The sequence below is a fragment of the Passer montanus genome, unplaced genomic scaffold, assembly GCF_014805655.1.
Source record: "Passer montanus isolate IOZ18808 unplaced genomic scaffold, ASM1480565v1 scaffold112, whole genome shotgun sequence".
NCBI classification, from domain to species: domain Eukaryota; kingdom Metazoa; phylum Chordata; class Aves; order Passeriformes; family Passeridae; genus Passer; species Passer montanus.
In genome coordinates, this window is record NW_024357836.1 from 930,529 (window position 1) to 950,705 (window position 20,177).

Below are 20,177 nucleotides of genomic sequence, written 5' to 3' on the forward strand. Positions count from 1 at the left end.
TAATTGGAGTATATTGCTGTGCATATCTGTCAGCCAGGGTTTTAGAGATAGCAAGGGAAAGTTTTAAGAACCTTAAATTCAAGTTTAAGGCTTACAGCAGAATGATATCAGTAGAAAGTGCTAGAAAACTAACCCAGAAAAACAAATAACTAGGCAAAACAAAAAATATCCATGGTATAAGCTCAATAGCTATGTAATTGTATTACAACTGTATAACGATGTTAGATACCTTAACAGCAAATTTCACTGTGACACGCAAAGCACAAGTTTCACCACGTCCCTGGAAATGCCACACAAGTACAAAGGGCGGGTAATAACCTACAATATGTGGTTTCAGTGAGGGGTTTTAAGGCAAATCCTGCGGAATGAATGAATGAATTCCCAGCTCGCTGCGATAATCAGCAAAGCGCGCGTTCGTGAGGATCCCGGTGCATGCTGGGACATGCAGTCGGGGCGCTGGCTGTCGGCGGCTGCAAACCTGCTTGTGATTGGCTGGCGGCGCCGAACCGCTGCTCGGAGCCAATGAGTGGGCGGGATATTGCGGAGTCCTGGACTCCAGGAGCCGCCCGCTGTGGCCCGGCCCTCAGAAGCCTCCGGTGCCTCGGGCGGGGCGGACCGGCGGCGTTCTCCCGGCCCCGCTCCCCTCATGCCGTCCGTGCTGCGCCCTTCAGCGCTGGCCCGGCCCGGCCCGGCTGGCCGCGCTCTCTCGGGCACCCGCGGGCAGGTGAGGCACCGGCGCCTGTCTCGGTGTACCGCGGCAGCCTCGGCGCGGGCCGCTGTTTGTGTGGGGAGGGATCTGTACAAATAGCTCCCTGCAGCGGGGTGCAGCCAGCTCTGCTGCTGGGAACCCGCGACAGGACGAGCGGACAGCCTTAAGCTGCGACAGGGGTGGTTTAGGCTGGACATCAGAAAGGAATTCCTCACAGAAAGAGTGGTCGCACATTGGAAGGGGCTGCCCGTGGAGTCACCGCTCCCGGAGATGTTTAAGGAAAGTCTGGATGTGGCACTCGGTGCTTTGGTTAGCGACGTGCGGGTCAGCCACAAGTTGATGTCGGGTCTTCCCTAAGGCAAATAACTCTGATTTTTGGCAGGGCCGCAGCCATGCGCCCCGCGGTGACCTGACGGCGCTGGACACGGAGCTGGGGAGCGCTGGAGGCGCTCCGTCGCACCTGCGGTTCCTGAAGCCGTGCGAGGGAACAGCCGGGGCGGTGCGGCCGCGGAGCGCCGTGCGGGCGGGGAGCGCTCCGGGCAGCGCCGCCCACGCGCGCCTGAGCGCCGTCCTGAGCAAAGTGGCGCAGCTGGAAAGCAAAATCATGGGTCAGAAAAAGCGCCTGGAATTGCACAACACCGACTCGGGCCTGGGGTGCACCTCCTCTGCCTCTGGGCGTGAGGGTGGTGCCAAGGGCAGGAGGTACTGGAAGAATTATGGTGCCACCGGTGGGAACGGGACCCGCAGGGATGCCTGTTCTGGGGAAGAGGAGAGCACGCCAAGCCCTGAAAGGAGTGTTGTGGTTAAACAACAGCTTGATCTGGATAGTGATGAAGAGGAAATGAGGGAATTGATGGAGAGCTCGTTGGGGCTTTCCAGTGGAAGTGGGAATCAGAAGGTTCTGGTGAGTGATGCTCAGTAAGGCAGAATGGTAAATACAAACTTTGCTGGATTATGTATTTATTAATGCTTTCGTATGATTGTTTTAATTGATTGATTGTTTTTTACTTAGATAACACTAGCAACTAAATTTTAAATTTGCATTTGTGTCTTGCTCATAGTAGGATTCAGGTTCACATATTAAAATTGCTCTATTTTACCCACAATGATTTATTCTCCCTTTAGCAATCTACATATAACAATGAAGTAACACATAAATCTCTTTTTTGTGTTCTCCAAAAAGAGTAAGACTCCAGCTCCATCAGGAAAGGCTCCTCCACCTCGTAAGGAAGTTTCATCAGCAGAGTTATCTAAAGCATCTTCTTCTCACAACAAAGACTCAGAGGAAAGTGTGTCTGGTAGAGTTAATTCACCAGCACCCTCACCCACCAGCAGAAACCTGTCAGGACATCCCACGAGACCTCGACTGCTGTCATCTTCCATGCAAGACAGCACTGCAAAGAGTGCTCTGCCTAAAGCAGGCTGCACCAAGCAAATCCAAGAATCCCTTGAAAGTGTCAGAAGTGAAATAAAGTCATTAGATGAATTATTTTCTGAAGGAACTGATGCAGAAGATCCATCCAGCAGCAGTTTGAAATGTAAGTTTTCTACAATATTGTCTCAGTAGACTCAGTATCAATTGTACTGATGATCTCCTGATAAATTATCTTAATGAACATGGGCAAATAGTCACTTTGAAAGGATTCACCAGTGAAATTTTACACAAACCAAGGCCTGATCAAAGTAATTATCTAGATCTGTTTCATTTTTCTAGTGTAATAGGTTTGTATTTTTCTTAGCTTTTGACTTAATGGGTTCATATTAATGATGCTGCCTGGGTGAAATTATGATGCCAAAACAATTAGAATATTTAAAGTAGTTTTCCTGTATCAGTGGCACAATGTACCAGTGGGTCAGAGTGAGAACAGCTGGAAATGAGGGGCAGCAAAAATCTCTTGAACTTCAGGAACGTCAGCTGATCAAAGGAGGAAATTTTAGGAGTTTCTGTGAAGTTAAAGAATCAGTGACTCATTGCTGTTACTTTTTAGTACTGAACTAGGAAGGTAGTACTGATTTTTTTCCCCCACTTTTCTCACTTACAGGAAAGTGTACTGTAATTTTCATGCAAATTCTCATGTAGGTGTCATTTGTTTGCAGACTTTGGGCTGAATATCATGAGCCTTGATGATTTGGCACCAGATACCACCAGTAAGGCAGCAGAATTAAAGCAGAAAGTGAGTAGAAATTCCCCACTAGCACATATTCCCAGTCTGCCTTTGGTGGAGCGTGGAAGTTCTAAAATAAATACTTTTACAGGGAGAAGACATTCAGTTTACTCAAGAATCAAACAAATATGTGAAAAAAGATGCATTGCAGGTGGAAGAGGAGCAGGCTGCTGTAAAAATGACCAGTGCAATAACTGCTGGGAGTGATTCTTCTGCAGAAGAAGTTGAAAAATGTGTGTCCGAAGCTGAAATCTCTGAACATTTAAGTGGAGTTTCCTCAGATTTCCCTCCACACAAACAGGATTATCCTAATCAGAATGAGAGTACTCTTAATTCAGAATATTCTGAAGACTTTGCAGGGTCTCAGTCTGCAGCAGACGGGGAAGAGGGACGTGCTGAGGGCTGCAGCTGCTCTGGAGCACACCCATGCTCAGGGCCACCCCCAGAGCAGCACAGCCCGGGCCACCAAGTGAGTGTCACAGAAGCTGCAGTCCAGACAGCAGAGCCTCCCTGCAGCTCCTGCTGGGCAAAGGGTGAGTGCACCTCCCACTGCCCTGCTCAGGTGAGTTTTACACTTCCATATGTGCCAGCCCAGTCAGCCTTGAGGGACTTCTTTGTGGATGTGACAGCCTGGTCAGAGAGTGAGAAAACCAGGTAAGTTTTCCCAGAATCAGCCTGGGAGACTTTAGGGGGCTGGAGATAAACAATGATAACAATTATCAAAAACAACCTACAGGTATTGCTTTTCCTACTGTCTGTTTTCTTATTCCCAAAGATTGTTATGAAAGAGCATCTTGTTAATTAGGTAATCAGGTGAAATGTGTTAACTAAATAAGTAGTCCAGTCCATATGTACTGGAACAGTGATTAAAAAGGAGCAGTCTGGAATAAATGAGCACCATATATATATATACACATACACATATATATTTATATAAATAAATAAAAATATATATACCACTCAACCTTCTGATGACTTTATATAATTTCTTACTAAACAGTAACACTTCTTCACTTCAGTGACAGCTTCCTCTCACTAGTGCTAAATAAAAAATTTTCTAAAGGCCAGTGCTTTAATCTGCTGTCTACAGGAAAGACTAGGATTGAGTATCATAATAATATTGAATATCATAATAAGGAATGGTTTTTGCTTAAAAACACTCCCCATAGGACCTGAGGCTGGATGAGCAAGTGTTAGTGACAGAGCTCACAACGGCACAAGTAGTACTCTCAAATGAAATTCAATATTCTGGTATCTTTACTATTTAAAACTAGCATTATTAGTGCTGGTATTAGTAATGTTACTGAAGTGATTGCTCATTCCTAGAATTCTTTTGGGAAAGCATTATAGCCCCACGACAGGCTCAGATAGGAGCTTTCACATCCTGAGGGGTAGCTCCCTGCCTACATCCTTTACTAAAAGGAAAAAGTGCTGAGAGCCACCATTCCTTGCCACACTCGAGGAGAAAGGAGAAACTTGAAAACAGAAGCATTGAGTACAAAAGTCTTTTATTTTTACTCTCCCTAGGGTTAAAAAAGGTGCCTTCTTCAGTGGTGTTGTGAGCCTAAGAGTAAAGAAACTGTAGAAATTGTATAACTATGTCAACACATTTTTGGCTGACAGCATTCTCCTGTTTGGCTGTAGTGTGCTTTCAGGGCAGCTGCTGTCCCAAGAAGCACCAAGCAGTAGCACTGCACCTTCCCCCTGCCCCAGGCAGTAATTCTGTGCTCTCCTCTGGCAGCACTCCCCGCTGCAGCGCTCGCCCCGCCCGTCGGCACCAGCTGCATTGACCCAGTGCCAACTGCCAGTCACACCATCAGCCCGGATGCAGTAGAAGGTACCAAAACCACATTTATTCTCCTTTTTCCCTGTGTTCTCTGCACCTGAGCCCAGCTTGGTTTGCTGAGCCCTTGCTGCCAGCCGTGCCTCAGAGCAGTGCACCCTGTCCCCTCTCGCAGCCCTGAGCGCGTACAGCCCCTCGGCTCTGCTCTTACACACCCTGTGCAAGCAGCACCTGATGCTGACCCAGCAGTTTGTCCAGAACGTTCAGCACCTTCACACAGTCCTCGTGGAGTCCTTGGAGCATGAGAAGTTTCGCTACCATACCCTGGAAGAGGCTAAAGAGGTATTTGTGACAAACCAGAGTGAGCCTGTGTTCCTTTCCAAACGCTTGTGGTATTTACAGCAAACCTAGTTTCTCTGCATATGAATAATTAATAAGTTTAAAAAGGAAAAAAAGGACTGACGTCCTGCAGGAGGCCATAGTTTTTAAAGATTAAGGTTTCTGCTGTAGCATTTGATCCCTCAAATGAGCAGGGATCATTCAGATGCTGCAACAGAAGGGTCACTTCCTGTTGCTGGTACAGAAACCTGCAGGTATCTTGACATGAAGATTAGTTGTAATGTTTAATAAATAATAATCTACATAATGAAGACATTAGCTTATTAACTTTTTTTCTTTTTGCAGTACATCAGGAATCACAAATCCCCACCTCTAACAATTGAGCAAGCACTTGAAGAAATTCGGAGAGAAGCCAGGAGGAACTGCTTGGACAGTTATTGCACTTCAAGTGACATTTGTATTCACAGGGCTAAGGCTGAAACAAGAAACCTTCCACGTTGCACAGATAAAAGATGATAAACTGTGTTGGAAGAATTCATACAAACTGCTATGTTAGTATAAATTAGTTAGTACAAGGTGCTAATTATTGTATATAATTTACTTTTCTATACCTGAATGTTTTGTGTACACAATACAGAGATACACAGGAACCTTCAGCCAGACTATGTCAGCAGAAGAGACATCAAGACAACACTTGTATCTCATGGGACTCTGATAAGTCATCACAGTGCACACATTTATCCAGTGCATTGTGAGATCTGTGATCTCATCTGTGATGGTGGCACAAGTGAAAGTCTGTACTAGAGCCTGAGAACACAACCACAGCAGAAAATTACCATATCCTGACTTCAGTGCCATTACCCAAACAGTGTTTCTGTATAATCAGCCTTGTCAGGCTACAACAAACCCCAACACCCACTTGGGTGTGTTCATTAAGATAATTCAAAACAAGGAAGGCTTGCATCAAGGTACAGGAAATCTCAGCTGCATTTTTATTTTTAAAAAAATTGTTTATTGGAAGGCAAAACAACAACGTTCACAAGTTGGTAACATACAGGTGTTGTATGCTGATTCACAGACAGGTACAGTTCCACAACTACAGCAGATCTAGAACAAACTGATACTCCACCATATTAACTGGATGGTTTTATGAGGGTTTTTGCTCTACAAACAAACAACTGGAACAGGGAACCACCACGCAGACCTGGGAGTGGAAGTGCAGTGTAAGGGCCTAACAGCTCTAGCTGGTGCTCTCTGGGAACAGTTACAAAAGATTTGTTTCATTTTTCATTTAGATTACAGCAAGTTTCCAAGTTTCTCGTTGATAGAAACGTGTAGAGCAGAGAAAATGGATTCTCTTCTATTGAACTAATTAGCTTTTATTAAAGGGTATATACAAAAATAGAAAAAGCTCAAAGACTGTGTTCCATTACAAAGCATTGCCCATCCCTCAGAGTGCTGGGAAAGCTACCAGAGAACTGCCCCTTGTCTCCTGCCCCGAGGTGGCTGCAGCAGCTGCTGGGCAGGGCCTGGAGGCGAGTGGAAGGTTCTAGAAGCTGGCACAGTGCTCAGAGGTCACCTGCACTGGAACTAGATGCTTCATTCCCCATTTAGGCATTAGGATACACTGCTCAGCATCAGTCTGACTTGATCCCAAGGCAGCACCCCTCCACTTCAAACAGAATTAACCTTTTGAGAGAAATAAATATATATTATGGAACTAGAGAACACACAAGCACATCACATAATGTCTGCTGCACAGCAATGAATGAGGCACAGTGCTGCACCAGGAACAGCTTGAGTGGGGTTTAATTCTGCTGGAAAATGGGGAATAATTAGAAAGTTTTGCAAGATAAGTGGGAATTTTTAAACTTGCTAGACATGTCATAGTAACAACTGGCCTTTTTTAAGCACTAATTGAGAAGTACTGAAGTACATGTCCTAGCTTTCAATTTTTCACCATAGTTTTAAAAGAATTCATTTGTCACTTCATCCAGACTTTAATCAGGATTTTTAAAAGTTTAATGTTTTGCAGAAGATGCAAGACACCTTTCTTCAGAGAGTCTCACTCAGGTGGTGAAGGGTCTTGTGTTTCACACTTCACTGAAACAACAGGGACAAGAGTTCTTACGTATTCTGCAGCTTCCTAAGCTGTCTGAAGTGTTTGGTGGAATGAGGGTTCTGTTAAGAAGGAATTTTTCCTTATGGGCTTTATTTGAACCCATTTGATTTGCACAGATCTGGAGGCACAAGTGACATTTCATTGAGCATGCCAGCTTTTTCCTTCTAGCCAATGTTCAATGCATCACAGACTCTGCAAAAATCTATCATTTGGGTAATTGTCTTTTTCTGAACCCTTCCTGCACTACAGGGAATTTATTACCAATTCTGGCTTTGGCAGAATGTGATAATAATGGTGGAAAACTCTGAATAGGGCAGGGGTAAACAGTGAGTGTGGCCTAACTTGGTCCCAACCTTGGTTCCTCCCTGCTGTGGCAGCTGTCCCTTGTGTGGCACAGCTCCCCCTCCACTGACTCTGTGACTGTTCCAAGTTCTTGTGGGGCAATATTAAAGATGCAGGTGCTCAGTATTGCAGCCAGGAAATGACTTGCATAGAACACACTTATTAATTAACCTTTCAGAAATTAAAACACAACCACAATGCCTAAAAAGGAAAACCTGCTGGGTTAATCAGAGTACACATCCACTTACCTGTTGTTTTACTGTATTGGTTACATTAGAAAAAATTAAGAGCTACTGCTATTTTGATTTGGGTTTACAAAAATCACTTTCAAGTCCACAGGAGTTTCTAAATTGCTGAGAAATGTTCACTTACATTCATCCCTGGCCTTCATGCGTGCGATAAATGAGTAACTTTTATTTCTTCTGTAGTTCTCGTAAGGGTCGTCCAATGCAACTCCCACTCCTTTGTACTGATCCCACTTGTCTCGGATGTCACCTCCTTTAATTGGATCTTGAATTCCTTGCTCCTTGGCTCCCAATCCACCAGATCCACTCCATCCTGCAGCAAGGACACAACATTGCAATCCTTTCACTGGTTTTTTATGGCTACAGTTGTGAAGACAAACACGGACATTTTGGAAACAACCAAAGACAGCATCAGTTTGATAAAGCAGGATGGGAACAGACAACCTGAAACAACTCATGAACTGTCCCATTTATTTCACAAGCATTAATATGCAGAGATTCTAGGAGCTGACAGCAGCAGCATCCCTAAAAACTGTTAGGAGGATAAGAAGAAAGACACTGCAAGTCCAATCTGTCCAGTCAACTCTGCTGACCTGCACTGTTGGGAGATTAAATACTTCAGGTAGGGTCAGTTCTGTCTGATGCCAAACTCAGCCCTGTCTTCTGTATCTTTCTCAGAAAAGCAACCATCACTGCTCCATATACTTACACCTCTGAATATTCTTATGCTGACCTTGGAATGCAAAGGAATAATTCCGTATGAACATGCATTAATTAATTACATCTAAGACTTTGGTGTCTAATTTTGTTTCCTGGCTTGTGTAAGATTCTAGAACAGCCTCTTACCCATTTTCACTAGCATTTGATGGCCTTTATTTTCTTCTCCAAGTCTCGATTCTGGTATAGGAGGCCCAGAACTGGAGCCCAAACCAGCAGAAGAACTAAGAAAAATAAGAACAAATTAAGAACCAGTGATACTATTCTGACACAAAACACAGTTCTAGTCTGTTAAGCATTAACATCCAACACAATTCTATCCATTCTACTGAACTATTCTTTACTCCAGCCATCAGATGATGCAGTTATTGAGGTGCCAGAAACACATCACCTGCTTCTCAGCACAAGGGAAATCAAACACAGAGAGAATTACTCCTGCTCCCAAGGAAGGCATACACAGACTTCACACTTCTGCAGTTTTCACTTCTGCATGCAGTTTTGTTAAAATAAAAAGCCACCACAACAGAGCAATAATCTCTCTACAAACACATATAGCACATAAATTGTTTCTAGATCTGCCCTCCATCATCTTCTCTGCTCTTTGATGAAATGCTAATTATCCCCGGAGGGCGATTATGCTAATTATCCCCCTGCAGGCGCTGTGTTCAAACAGCCCGGGCAGGTACGGGGAGCCAGGAGCGAGGCAGAGCTTACGGAGGAGTGGGGCTGCGGGAGCGGGAGCGGCGCCGCCGGCCCGGGGAGTACGACTTGGAGCGAGACCGCGACCGGGACCGCGAGCGGCTGTGGGAGGAGCGGGACCTGCTCCGGCTCCTGAAAGGGACACAGAGCACACAGGTTAGCAGAGAAACCCCCCAGGATCCTTGGATCTGCCTCCAGGTTGGGGTTTTCCCAAGGTTCAGCCCCCCGTGCCCTACCTGGACTGGGAGCGAGAGTAGGATCGCGACCGAGAGCAAGAGCGGGAGCGCGACCTCGAGTAGGAGCCAGAGGATTTTGAAGAGCGTGAGTGAGACCGAGAGGATGAACGGCCTCGGCTTTTGGACCGACTGCGAGACCGAGAGGGCCCACTGCACAAAGGAGCAGGAAAACTCCAGTCACATTCCACGGAGAAGCACCAGAAACACAAATCTACCCCTGATCCAATTCAAATTACACGCAAGCATTACTTCTGCAGTGAAAGTGAAAGCCCGAGTGTAAAAAACTGTTTCACAGAATCACAAATGGGTTTGGGTTGGAGGAGACCTTAAAACTCATCCAGTTCCAACCCCTGCCATTGGGCAGGGACACCCTCTCAAGACCAGGTTACCCCAAGCCCTGTTTAGCCTGGCCTTGGGCACTTCCCAGGATGGGGCACCCACAGCTGCTCTGGGCACCTGTGCTGTGTCCATTTTCTGCAGAATAGACAGAAATTCCAGCACACTGGAACTCATTGTTCCATCAGCACGTTGCTGAACAGACTTTCCCTCCGCATTTAGCCCGAGCACCTTCCAGATGAACAGCCCAGAGCAGAAGGTGGCACAGAGCAGCTCTCACCTATTTCTCTTCTCCTGACCTTTCCTCCGCCTTGCTCTCATTTTAGCTCTGAAGAATTCGTAGAGTCCGTTCTGCTCCCATCCTTCACTGCAACAGATCAACCACACAGAACCCACACGTGTCAATTCCACTTCAATTGTGACCTTAAGGATTTTCACAGGATTTTGTACAGAACAAAGGGTCTGGGAAAAACTGTCTCACAAATCTCAGTACAAGATCAAACAGCAAGTGCAGCTGCAATACAACAAGAGCATTAGGAGAACCAAACACGGGCAAAAGAGAGGGAGGCACTTTGTGATTTGAGGCACTTTCTTAGAGCATTTTCCTTACCATTTTATTGGCTACACCTACTCTTACCTGTTTCTAGGCCTGTCATGAGATGGTGGACTATAAAATGCCTCAACTGCAGCCAGAAGTCTCTCACTGGGGGGCATTGGAGGTGGAAGACGTATATCTTTAGGATCTAAAGGTTTATACTCGTGATCTTCAAGCTGCCAGAAACAAAACAAATTACATTTGTGTCATGTGTCACGGGGTGGCTGCCTGAAGAGTTAAATACAGATTTAGCTGGCTAGAGATCTCAAATCTCAATACTGGATAAAAAATGATCTGGAAACAAGGATTTTGCAGACGAACCAATGTTCCTTGTGCTATCACTGTTGTGAGTTCTCTGAGAAAAGCCTGCACTGCACAGGTTGAAGAATTAAGTATAGGTTGAAGAATTAAGTGGGTCACCAGGTAGATGAAATGCAGATCTCATCCACCTTTGTGCTAATGTGTCTGGGTGGAAGCCTGGCACAAACTGGTGTACAAGAATAACACAAAGAGATGGAAGAGGCTTATTTGTTCATCTCAAACACAGAATACATAAATGTAAACATCTCTGAAGATGCTGATACAGGTGTGTTTCCTGTTCTCTATCCTTCTTCATATATATAACATTGATACTGTAAAACATCTTCAAGAGAATTCTGATTATGAAGAACTAGTACAGTGGCCCCATCAGATCTGAGAGGGCTCTCTGGCCGCTGGAAATCACTGGGGATTTCCATTTCCTACAAAGAGGGGTCAGACTTTCAAGTACAAATTACTCTTTCACCCTGTGAGTTCAACCAGCTTCCCCTAGCACACAACACACGAAAATTCTCACCATTTTCACTACCTAGGTCCCCAAGGTACTCCTGCTCTTATACCCTACACAACCGGTTGTGGGATGGGAGGATTAGAAATCATACACATCACTGCTGAACTGTCCCTGCTAACAACAAGGGCTTTTGGGTGCTTTAATCCCACCAGTGCCTTGGTTTGGATCAGTCCCACAGCAAGCACTTACTTTGACAAGTGGAGCCATCAGGCCAGCAGGAAGATCGAAGTAGGGAACATTTGGCACCAGGCTGGGATCATCATGGTTCATGTGAGGGGGCCCTTGGCGCCTCATGTGAGGGGGCTGCCCGTTAAATCCATGGGGGGGAGGCCCAAAATCAGGGTGCTGAGGCCCTCCCCAGGGAGGGTGCTCGCTGATACCAGGATGAGGCAATCTGTGACCAGGATGATGATGAGGAGGTCCAATTTCTGCAGAGTGGGAGGGTTAAAATGTTTTATTTAGCTAGCAAAGAAAGAAGGCAAGCAGAGATGTACTTCAATTACTGCATTTATCCTAAAACCCAAGCCCAGCAGATCCAGCAAAGCACCAGAACTGAAGGACAAGAGGCTGGCTACAGGTCCACACTCAACACACCCTGCAGAGCATTTACCTCCCTGGCCACAGCAGCCACTCTCTAGACAACAGAGGAGTTCAGCCCCAAGCCACTGCTTCCTTTGGGACGTGCTGTGGTCAAAAGGACCACAACAAAGACACAGGCAAGAACAAAATGTTTCAGATGCAGCAGGGCAGCTACTGGTGGGATTTATTTCTGAAGCTAAGTACACAATCATGGCTCAGCCTGGACCTGTTAAATCAACATATGTGAAGAAATACATACGACAGCAATTAACTCGCACCAGTGAGTGACAAGAAATTACTTTTGGAGAAAAATTAATTTGGAGAAGAGATAGAGATAATAATTCTGTTAAGATTGGATGAGTGTCACTCACTTCCCTACCACTGATGGACAAACACCATGAATGCCAGGAGACCCTGCTGAACTCTCTGCAGTCTGCAGAGAAAAATGCAAGACTGAAAATCAACATCATTTGCAACAGGATTAAGTTTTTCCAGAAAAAGCCATTACAGCCACTTCCCAATCTTGAGCTGGTACTATTTGACTCACTGGCATCAGGACTTGAGCAGAGTCTGTATTGTCATTGCTTCACTGCTTTCCTAATTTTAACCATCTGGTTTAGTAGATCCCTTCCTCCAAAAACTTTGCATGAAGCAACAGGTATTTTAAATCACCATTACAATCCAAAACCAAGCATCTCATTCTGAGCATAAACCTCAACTCCCTTGGACAAGAGGGATTCTCCCTTTCTCCCTACTCACTAGCACATTTCTTAAAAAAAAAACCACCCAAACAATAAAACCCTAGGGGAAAAAAAGGGACAATCTCTACTAAGAAATTAAACTCAATTATTAATATATAAACTCAAATCCATTGGTTTTAAACCATTTTTGGACTTGGAAAATTGAGAAACTTTTAGGATTAACATAACAACTCCTACACAGAAACATAATCTATTTTCTACATGGCCTGTCACACAGCAGCAGGGTGATCTTTGGCCCTCACACTGAAAGGATCATTCCAGAGTAATAGGAACTCCTGCAGGTGAAATGGAAACTGCCTGTGGCCAGGCAAGCTGCACCAGGTTACACTGTCACACATTGCCACCTTCCAAAAGAGAGCAAGCCCAGTGAGGAGGAAGAACTGGAGCTAGGGGTGGTTTCACCACACACTACCAAACCACACAACATTAAATGCACAAAACTAAAGAGCCTGGCAGTCAAAATAAAAAGAAAAATGAGTGTACACACAGGAACAAATCCTTTCAGCCTTCCTCTTAACTTCCTCCATCTACACAGGTCACAGACCTCATCAGCCCTCACCCACAGGCTGATGAGCAGGTAATTAAATTTACAAGAAAATGCTGCTTCTCACCTTTGAACCTACTGCTTTTAAAGCAAAGTAGTCACAGAAAGAGGTGCCTGTAGAGATGCTGACTTGAATTTGGACTACAATTTCTTATTTGTTAGGGAAGACTCAAAAAGCAAGGGAGCATCCAACTCTGCATGTGTTTCCTGCTGAGTTCTTAGCAGTTCTCAGCTTCCCAAACTCCCAAATGAAGCATTTCTTAGGACAACCACACCAATCCACCAAGGCTAAACTGTCATCCCAAACCACTAAACAATTCTGTAATGGCAATCAGCATTACAACAGAAGAAAACCTGGCCTGGTACACACTTTACCTTGAGGAAAATCCCCCTGGGGGTAATCAAAACGATGAGGATAAGGAGGCCTTTCAAAGGGATGGCGAGGTGGGAAATCATCCTGCATGAAGCGAGGTGGAAAGCGGTTGAAATTATGCGGATGCGGGGGCTGGTTGAATTGGGGATGTTGCTGATGTGGAGGAAATGGGCCTCTGAAGTGAGGTGGCCGCTGCATTCGAAATGGAGGTTCCCTCTGACCCCCACCCCATGGAGGCTGCTCGTGCTGGTTGTTCCACGGGGCTTCAAACTGGTTGTTCCACGAAGGATCAGGCTGGTTGTTCCACGGCGTCTCTCGCTGGTTGTTCCAGCCCTGATCTCTCTGCTCGTTCCACATTCCTTCGTGGTTGTTATTCCAGGGAGGACAGTGAGGTGGTCCCTGCAGGTGAAGTACAGAAGCCTGGTGAACAGGTTACAAGAATGAAGAACACAATAAAATACCTTCTTAAGGAAGTGCAGCCCATGCACAGGTGAAAGGACATTTCAAATACAAGTCTGAATGACTGCAGCTTCACAAAAAAGAAGGAAAAAGACCAAACTTACTGAACCAAACAGCTCTTGTTCATAGGAATAGCCTGATGGTTGACAAACTGAAATAGGATTAACATTTTGCCTTTAACTGCACTCAGACTGACAAAGCTTGGCACTGAATTCTACATTTCTAACTTTCACAGCTTCTAACTTTCCAGCTTTTCACTGCACTTCCACAACCGAGGTGGTCACTCCCAACCTCCACAACCAAGACAAACATTCCAAACCTCCCCATCAGTTTTTAGAACTGCTTCTTACCTGTTGTTGACCCCACGGCGCAACAGGGTGAGGTTGGTCAAACCAGGGTGGTTTATTTGGGGGAATCTGATCATGAGACCCAGGCCCACGTGGTCCACCTGAGGCAGGATCCTGCACTCCAGACCCAGCTGTGTCGTACTCTGTAGAGCCAGCCAGAGGCAGCTGAGATTTGCCATCATCTGGAACAATTCAGAGCCTACTGTCAGCATCAAAGTCACTCGCAGTTAATAAAACATCAGCACACCAGGCTCCAGATTAATTCTTTCTGAAGAAATCTGATTACTGGGAGACAGGATTTCTGATCCATTTAACACTCATCTCTTTGGTTCTTTTTACACTCGTGCATCAGCCTGTACCTGCTGCAAGGCTCTGAACTGATTCAAGCTTTTGCCCGAACCAAACCAGCAGTGCATTGTGCCTCATTATTCAAAAAGGAGGAGGAAAAAAAGAAGTCACAACATTGTCACCCAGTGATTTTTGCACAGGCCAGCTCAGTACCTGCTTGTGTGACTGGAACAGATGGAGGAGCTGAGGCTGGGGCTGCTGTGGGGGCTTGAGGTGGGGGAGTTGATTTCACCTCGTTCTCCAGGGGGGGTATTTGGATCTGCTGCTGCTGCTGCTGCTGTGTTAAACTGTTCACAAACTCCTCGTGCTGAGTTTTCAGGTTCTGAATCTGCTGTTGGAAAGCCACTTGCACAGGCTGCACAACCGTTGCATATTCAGTGATCAAATTTGCCTGACAAAAGAAATGAAGAACAAATGAACACTGAACCTGCAACACCCACCTTATCCAGTTGTTCCAAATTCCCTGTATTGCCCTTCATCCTCTCTCCCAAAAAACAGCTGAGGATGCAGGATAATGATGGCAGAAGCACCCAGTCCCATTATGAAGCTTTGTGGAGATTTCCAAAATATTCTCTGCAGCCTGAAACCCACCATCTTTAGCACTGTCTTTCAATACAGCTCAAATCAACAGCATTCATTATTAATAATAAAAAGGAAAAGTTCCTGCTGTCACCACAATTTTTATATTCAATGTATCCAATTGAAAGCCATGTTTGTTTGTTTCCTTTTAACCAAATACTCCCTGCTATACAAGACTGTCAAATAAGTACAGGACTGTATCAGTCTGTATCCTGCACCCAGGGCCACATCAGCAGCTGGATTATTCAATGTTTGAAATAACAAGGCTGTATTTTACAATATTTTTTGTAATCCCTTGTAAGCAACTTCAAGGGAGGGGAGGGGAGACAAAAATTAACATTATGCTTTGAAAAAAAAAAAAACTTTCAAAATATTTGCATAGATAAGAAAATTGGTATTTTTGTGGCTAACCTGGTACTGGCCAAGTCCAAGAGCTGGGCTTTGTAACTGCTGAATAATGGACTCATCAAAATACCCATTTTTCTCCCATAGCTGAAGAAGCTGCATGAATAAGAGTGAAAAGGTTTTAGAAATTATGAACAATCAAAGAAAAACTGAGGCACAGCATTTTTGTGTCTTCAGCTTTTCACAACACTTCGGATTTTTCTATTTATTTTTGAATGACTAAAGATTCAGATGCATTCATCATTGTGATAACTCTTAAATAAAGCCTAAGGACTTTCAAGTTCTATTTTAAACGTGTACTAGAGCACCTTCTATAACAGACTTTATGAAGACAATCAGACTAGAAAAATCTCAGTCACCTTCCTATTTGTGAATTTACATAGCACCAACCTAACAAAGCAAAAGTCACAGTTAAACCAAAACCAGGTACTCACTCTGGCAATTTTCTGCTGCTTATCCTCCTCCACTGCTAGAAAACTGGTACAATAAATAGGCACAACCACCTTCTGTAAAGCAGCTAGAAGATCTCGTGCTTGCTTCCTCTGGCTTCAAGAAAGGAATGGGAAGAATTATCTTTTTCACTGTAACACTAAGTGCATTGGAATGTTCAATTCATCTCAACTTCTGCTATACTAAAAGTAGTGGAATCGTGAAATAGAGTTCTCTCCCTAATGACTTTATTGTAAAATCCTGTCTGGAGGAAAAATACACAAAGTAGGTAAAATGGTTTTACCTACATTTGATTACTAAAGCACTAGATCAAATCTATGGACAGCTGCTAAAACCAATTAATACATTAAAACACGAAGTGACTAATCAAACCAACACCGCACCTAGGAAACTTCAACAAATGAACCAAAAGAGCAACCTGAAAGGCAGGAGTGAGCTCTCACCAGTGGTGCAGGACATCGTTGAAAAGTGACTAATCAAACCAACAACTGCATCTAGGAAACTTCAACAAATGAATCAAAACAGCAAGCTGAAAGGCAGGAGTGAGCTCTCACCAGTGGTGCAGGACATCATTGATTAGGTAGATGAGGTGCAGGCGCAGCTCGAAGTGCGCGCCCTCCGCGGTGATGCGGTTGCGCAGGTGCCCGGCCATCAGCTCGCAGTGGGCAGGAGACTTGGCATTGCTGAACATCCAGTTCTTGCCAGCCTTAGGAAAGCACATTTTAAAATGTTTTTAAGTCAGTCTAATGAGTTCCCATGATATAAGCTTCCTATAGTTCTGAAATAACAGGAAGGGGAGTTTTCAGGTAAGAGCTTCCATCTTACCTGCCACGCAACACAAAGCTGCTGTTAATGCACAGAGAATGTCAAAACTCAAACAAACCCAAGCCCAAATCCCTGTGCAGATTCAGATCACTTACTGAGATTGCATCTTTTGTGCAAGTGTCAATTATTGGCTGCAACAAGTTGTCAAATTCGTTCATGTCTAACTGGGTTTCCTCCAAAACCTTCTGCATTTGTTGCTCGATTGCAAGGGCTACTGCTGATGTGACTTGTTCCTGATAAAAAAACCAAAAAAAACAGAAGAGAAAAAAAAGAGAAATAATTACATTACAGCCAAAATTCTTTTAAAGCATGAAGCTGCTGTATCCTCATCCTCTTGGACCTAAGTGGCAATCTCAAGGATCAAAATCTTCTACAAGCACTGTGAACACATCAAAATGTTTCAATTCTTTGGTTCTGAAAAGAAAAGACTCTTCATATTTTTCTGGAGAAGTTCAGTTTACTTCTATTTCTAAAATCTATCATGTAATTAAAAAAAAATTGCAAGAAGCTCTTAAACGTAAGGAACATAATCAGGGCACAAGGAACTCTTCAATTTGGTTTTCAGCAGCTCTACAGTCGAACATCTCCTGCAAAAATCAGCTACTTGATAGCACAGTTCCCCTCCAGTTTGATTGGAATACTACAAACTGGAACATCCTGCAGATCCCAGCAGTGTGCAGCATCAAACCAAGATTAAAGCAGTCACAATCTATTCCACTCTAAAACTAAGAAGATTTTTCAAGGTTTTAAAAAGATTTTTCAAGGTTTTAATCACAGATCACTCACCCCACAATAATATAACCCATATGCAACCATAACACAACCCACACGTGAGATCCATCCATTCTAGGGGAACGATGGCATTTGCCACACAGCAAAAATAAGGAGAGCAACAACCCTTGCCCTCACGTCCAGCTCTGCTCAGAGCAAACACTCCTCTCCTAACTCCCACAGGCACCGAGGGGCCAGCGCACACGGGATGGCTGCAGATCTCAAACCAACCTGTCTCATGGCCAGGAGGTGCTGCTCCTGCTGCTGCAGGTTCCACTGGCTCTGCTGGATGAGCTCCTCCACGGACGGGGTGCCCTGGGGGGCCGCGATGGGCGCGGCCGGCGGCAGCGAGGGCTGTGCCAGGGGCTGCATCTGTGCAGAAGCCTCCATGTCTTGGCTTTGCTTGCACAACACTGGCAGACAGAGTAAACTTTGAGAGTAAACCCCCCCGAGAAACCTGCTGCCGCCAGCCCACGGGTGGGAACGGCGCTGCTTCCAAAGAGACCCTCACTCTGAGGGGCTGAGGGGGGCTCCAGAGCTGCCTGGACAATGCTCTGACACTTGGGGGGGGTCCTGGGGTGTCCTGTGCAGGGCCAGGAGCTGGACTCGATGATCCTGAGGGGTCCCTTCCAACTCGGCACATCCTGTGGTTCCACACTTAACGCAAACCACAGGTGGATGGTGCCAAGGAGGAGTCAGCAACTGCCTGTGCACTGCCAGAGGGACAGGACACGCCGAGCTCCGGGTGCCCAGCTCCCGCTCTCCCAGTGCCCAGCTCCGGCTCTCCCAGTGCCCAGCTCTGGCTCTCCCCATTGCCCAGCTCTGGCTCTCCCAGTGCCCAGCTCCGGCTCTCCAGTGCCCAGCTCCGGCTCCCCCCTGCCCGCCTCCAGCCCCACAGCCGGGGCCGTGGGCAGCGCTGAGCCCACCAGCGGGCACCCCGGGCGCAGGAAGAGGCCGCAGAGCGGTGCCGGCGGAGCAGGACGAGCCCAGGAGGGACAAAAGCACAAAAGCGTCCCGCCACACCGCGACACCCGCGCTTGACGGCGCCGTCGCCGTGGAGACGGCGCGCGCCGCCGGTGACGCGCGGCCGCACGGCGCGGCGGGGGCGGGGCCAGGGGAGGGGATTGCTAAATACCGAGAAATAACGAGAAATAACAATAAATAACAATTAAATAACAATAAATACCGAGAAATAACGAGAAATAACAATAAATAACAATTAAATAACAATCAGGAAGAGGCCGCAGAGCGGTGCCGGCGGAGCAGGACGAGCCCAGGAGGGACAAAAGCACAAAAGCGTCCCGGGCGGCCGAGCCCGAGCCCCGCGGCCGGCGGGGAGCGAGCCCCGAGCCGGCCCTGCCCGGGCCGCAGGCCCCACTCACGCTGCTGCTGCTCCAGCGCCAGCTTGTACTTGTAGTAGCCGTAGAAGTCTCCCCCGAAGAGGAAGGAGAACTTGGGGTTCTCCTTCTGCTTCTCCATCGTCATCTTCTCGAACTCGGGCCCGTTCCGCGCCACAAACTGCGCCAGCTTGTCGATGACATTCCGCAGCTCCTGGTCTGTGGGGAAGCAGCGCCGTCAGCCCCCCGCCGTCCCCCCCATTCCCGCCGTCCCCCCATTCCAAATAACAATAAATAACGATTAATAACGATAAATAACAATTAAATAACAATTAAATAACAATAAATAACTATAAATAACGATTAAATAACAATTAAATAACAATTAAATAACGATAAATAACGATAAATAACAATTAAATAACAAATACCGATAAATAACAATTAAATAACGATAAATAACAATAAATAACAATAAATAACGATTAAATAACAATAAATAACGATAAATAACGATTAAATAACAATTAAATACCGATAAATAACGATAAATAACAACTAAATAACAATAAATAACAACTAAATAACGATAAATAACAATTAAATAACGATTAAATAACAACTAAATAACAACTAAATAACAATTAACTAACAATGAAACCTCGAAATGTTGGCTTGGGCCCTTTTGTTCTGTTCAGGCATTGAAGGTACCTGAGATGGTGTTTTGTGTTCAGGCTTCAGTGGTTTTATTTTATTTTATTTTATTTTATTTTATTTTATTTTATTTTATTTTATTTTATTTTATTTTATTTTATTTTATTTTATTTTATTATTTCTGTGAGGATCTCCCAAGCAGTGAGCTCCGTAGTATCCTATTAATGAGTTATAAAGTGGCTAATTCTCTTTGTCCACAAGGTCTTTTAAGGTTCAACTATCCAATTAGGAAATTAGGAAATAAACATGATAAACTGGTTTATTTTTAACTCAATAACTAATCACCCCAACCCCTCAATTTTCTAATTACAAAACACTCCCGAAACTCGTGAGGGATTCATTTCTGCCTTCAAACTTTTCTTTTGCTCTCTCTCTATATATTATATATATTTTTATATATATATATAATATATATATATTACATATATATATTACTGTATTCTAAATCTCTAATCTCTAAGTTTTCTCCGCTGTGATGTCACACGGCTCTAATTAAACCACGCGCCTGTAATTAATCCGTTCTGGAAGCTTTTTCTGAGGGACAGCACGGGCAGGGTTCAAGGGGCTG

At 45.1% G+C, this 20,177-nt stretch overlaps 2 protein-coding genes across 5 annotated transcripts; one reads left to right on the top strand and one right to left on the bottom strand.

Annotated features, from left to right (window-relative positions):
* Positions 1-576: 576 nt before the first annotated feature.
* Positions 577-6,400, top strand: CUNH19orf44 (chromosome unknown C19orf44 homolog). Of its 2 annotated transcripts, XM_039733910.1 has the most exons (8): positions 577-724; positions 1,092-1,613; positions 1,893-2,247; positions 2,807-2,883; positions 2,966-3,407; positions 4,616-4,711; positions 4,833-4,999; positions 5,342-6,400. In XM_039733910.1, exons 1-8 carry the CDS (start codon positions 647-649, stop codon positions 5,510-5,512), a joined length of 1,908 nt encoding a protein of 635 aa, XP_039589844.1. In that variant the 5' UTR covers positions 577-646; the 3' UTR covers positions 5,513-6,400. The 2 variants fall into 2 exon arrangements, with proteins under 2 accessions (XP_039589844.1, XP_039589852.1); XM_039733918.1 differs by lacking the exon at positions 5,342-6,400 and having other exon boundaries at positions 2,966-3,528; positions 4,833-4,974.
* LOC120513867 (calcium homeostasis endoplasmic reticulum protein) lies at positions 5,986-19,147 on the bottom strand. Of its 3 annotated transcripts, XM_039733692.1 has the most exons (17): positions 18,941-19,126; positions 17,790-17,971; positions 16,883-17,020; positions 16,517-16,668; positions 15,947-16,058; positions 15,519-15,608; positions 14,682-14,919; positions 14,184-14,362; positions 13,377-13,773; positions 11,307-11,545; positions 10,331-10,464; positions 9,974-10,060; positions 9,358-9,507; positions 9,137-9,253; positions 8,552-8,646; positions 7,833-8,018; positions 5,986-6,685 (listed from the first exon to the last, which is right to left on the bottom strand). In XM_039733692.1, exons 1-17 carry the CDS (start codon positions 19,041-19,043, stop codon positions 6,681-6,683), a joined length of 2,604 nt encoding a protein of 867 aa, XP_039589626.1. In that variant the 5' UTR covers positions 19,044-19,126; the 3' UTR covers positions 5,986-6,680. The 3 variants fall into 3 exon arrangements, with proteins under 3 accessions (XP_039589626.1, XP_039589617.1, XP_039589637.1); XM_039733683.1 differs by lacking the exon at positions 5,986-6,685 and having other exon boundaries at positions 7,825-8,018; positions 18,941-19,147; XM_039733703.1 differs by lacking the exon at positions 5,986-6,685 and having other exon boundaries at positions 7,825-8,018; positions 17,790-17,930; positions 18,941-19,071.
* Positions 19,148-20,177: the final 1,030 nt, after the last annotated feature.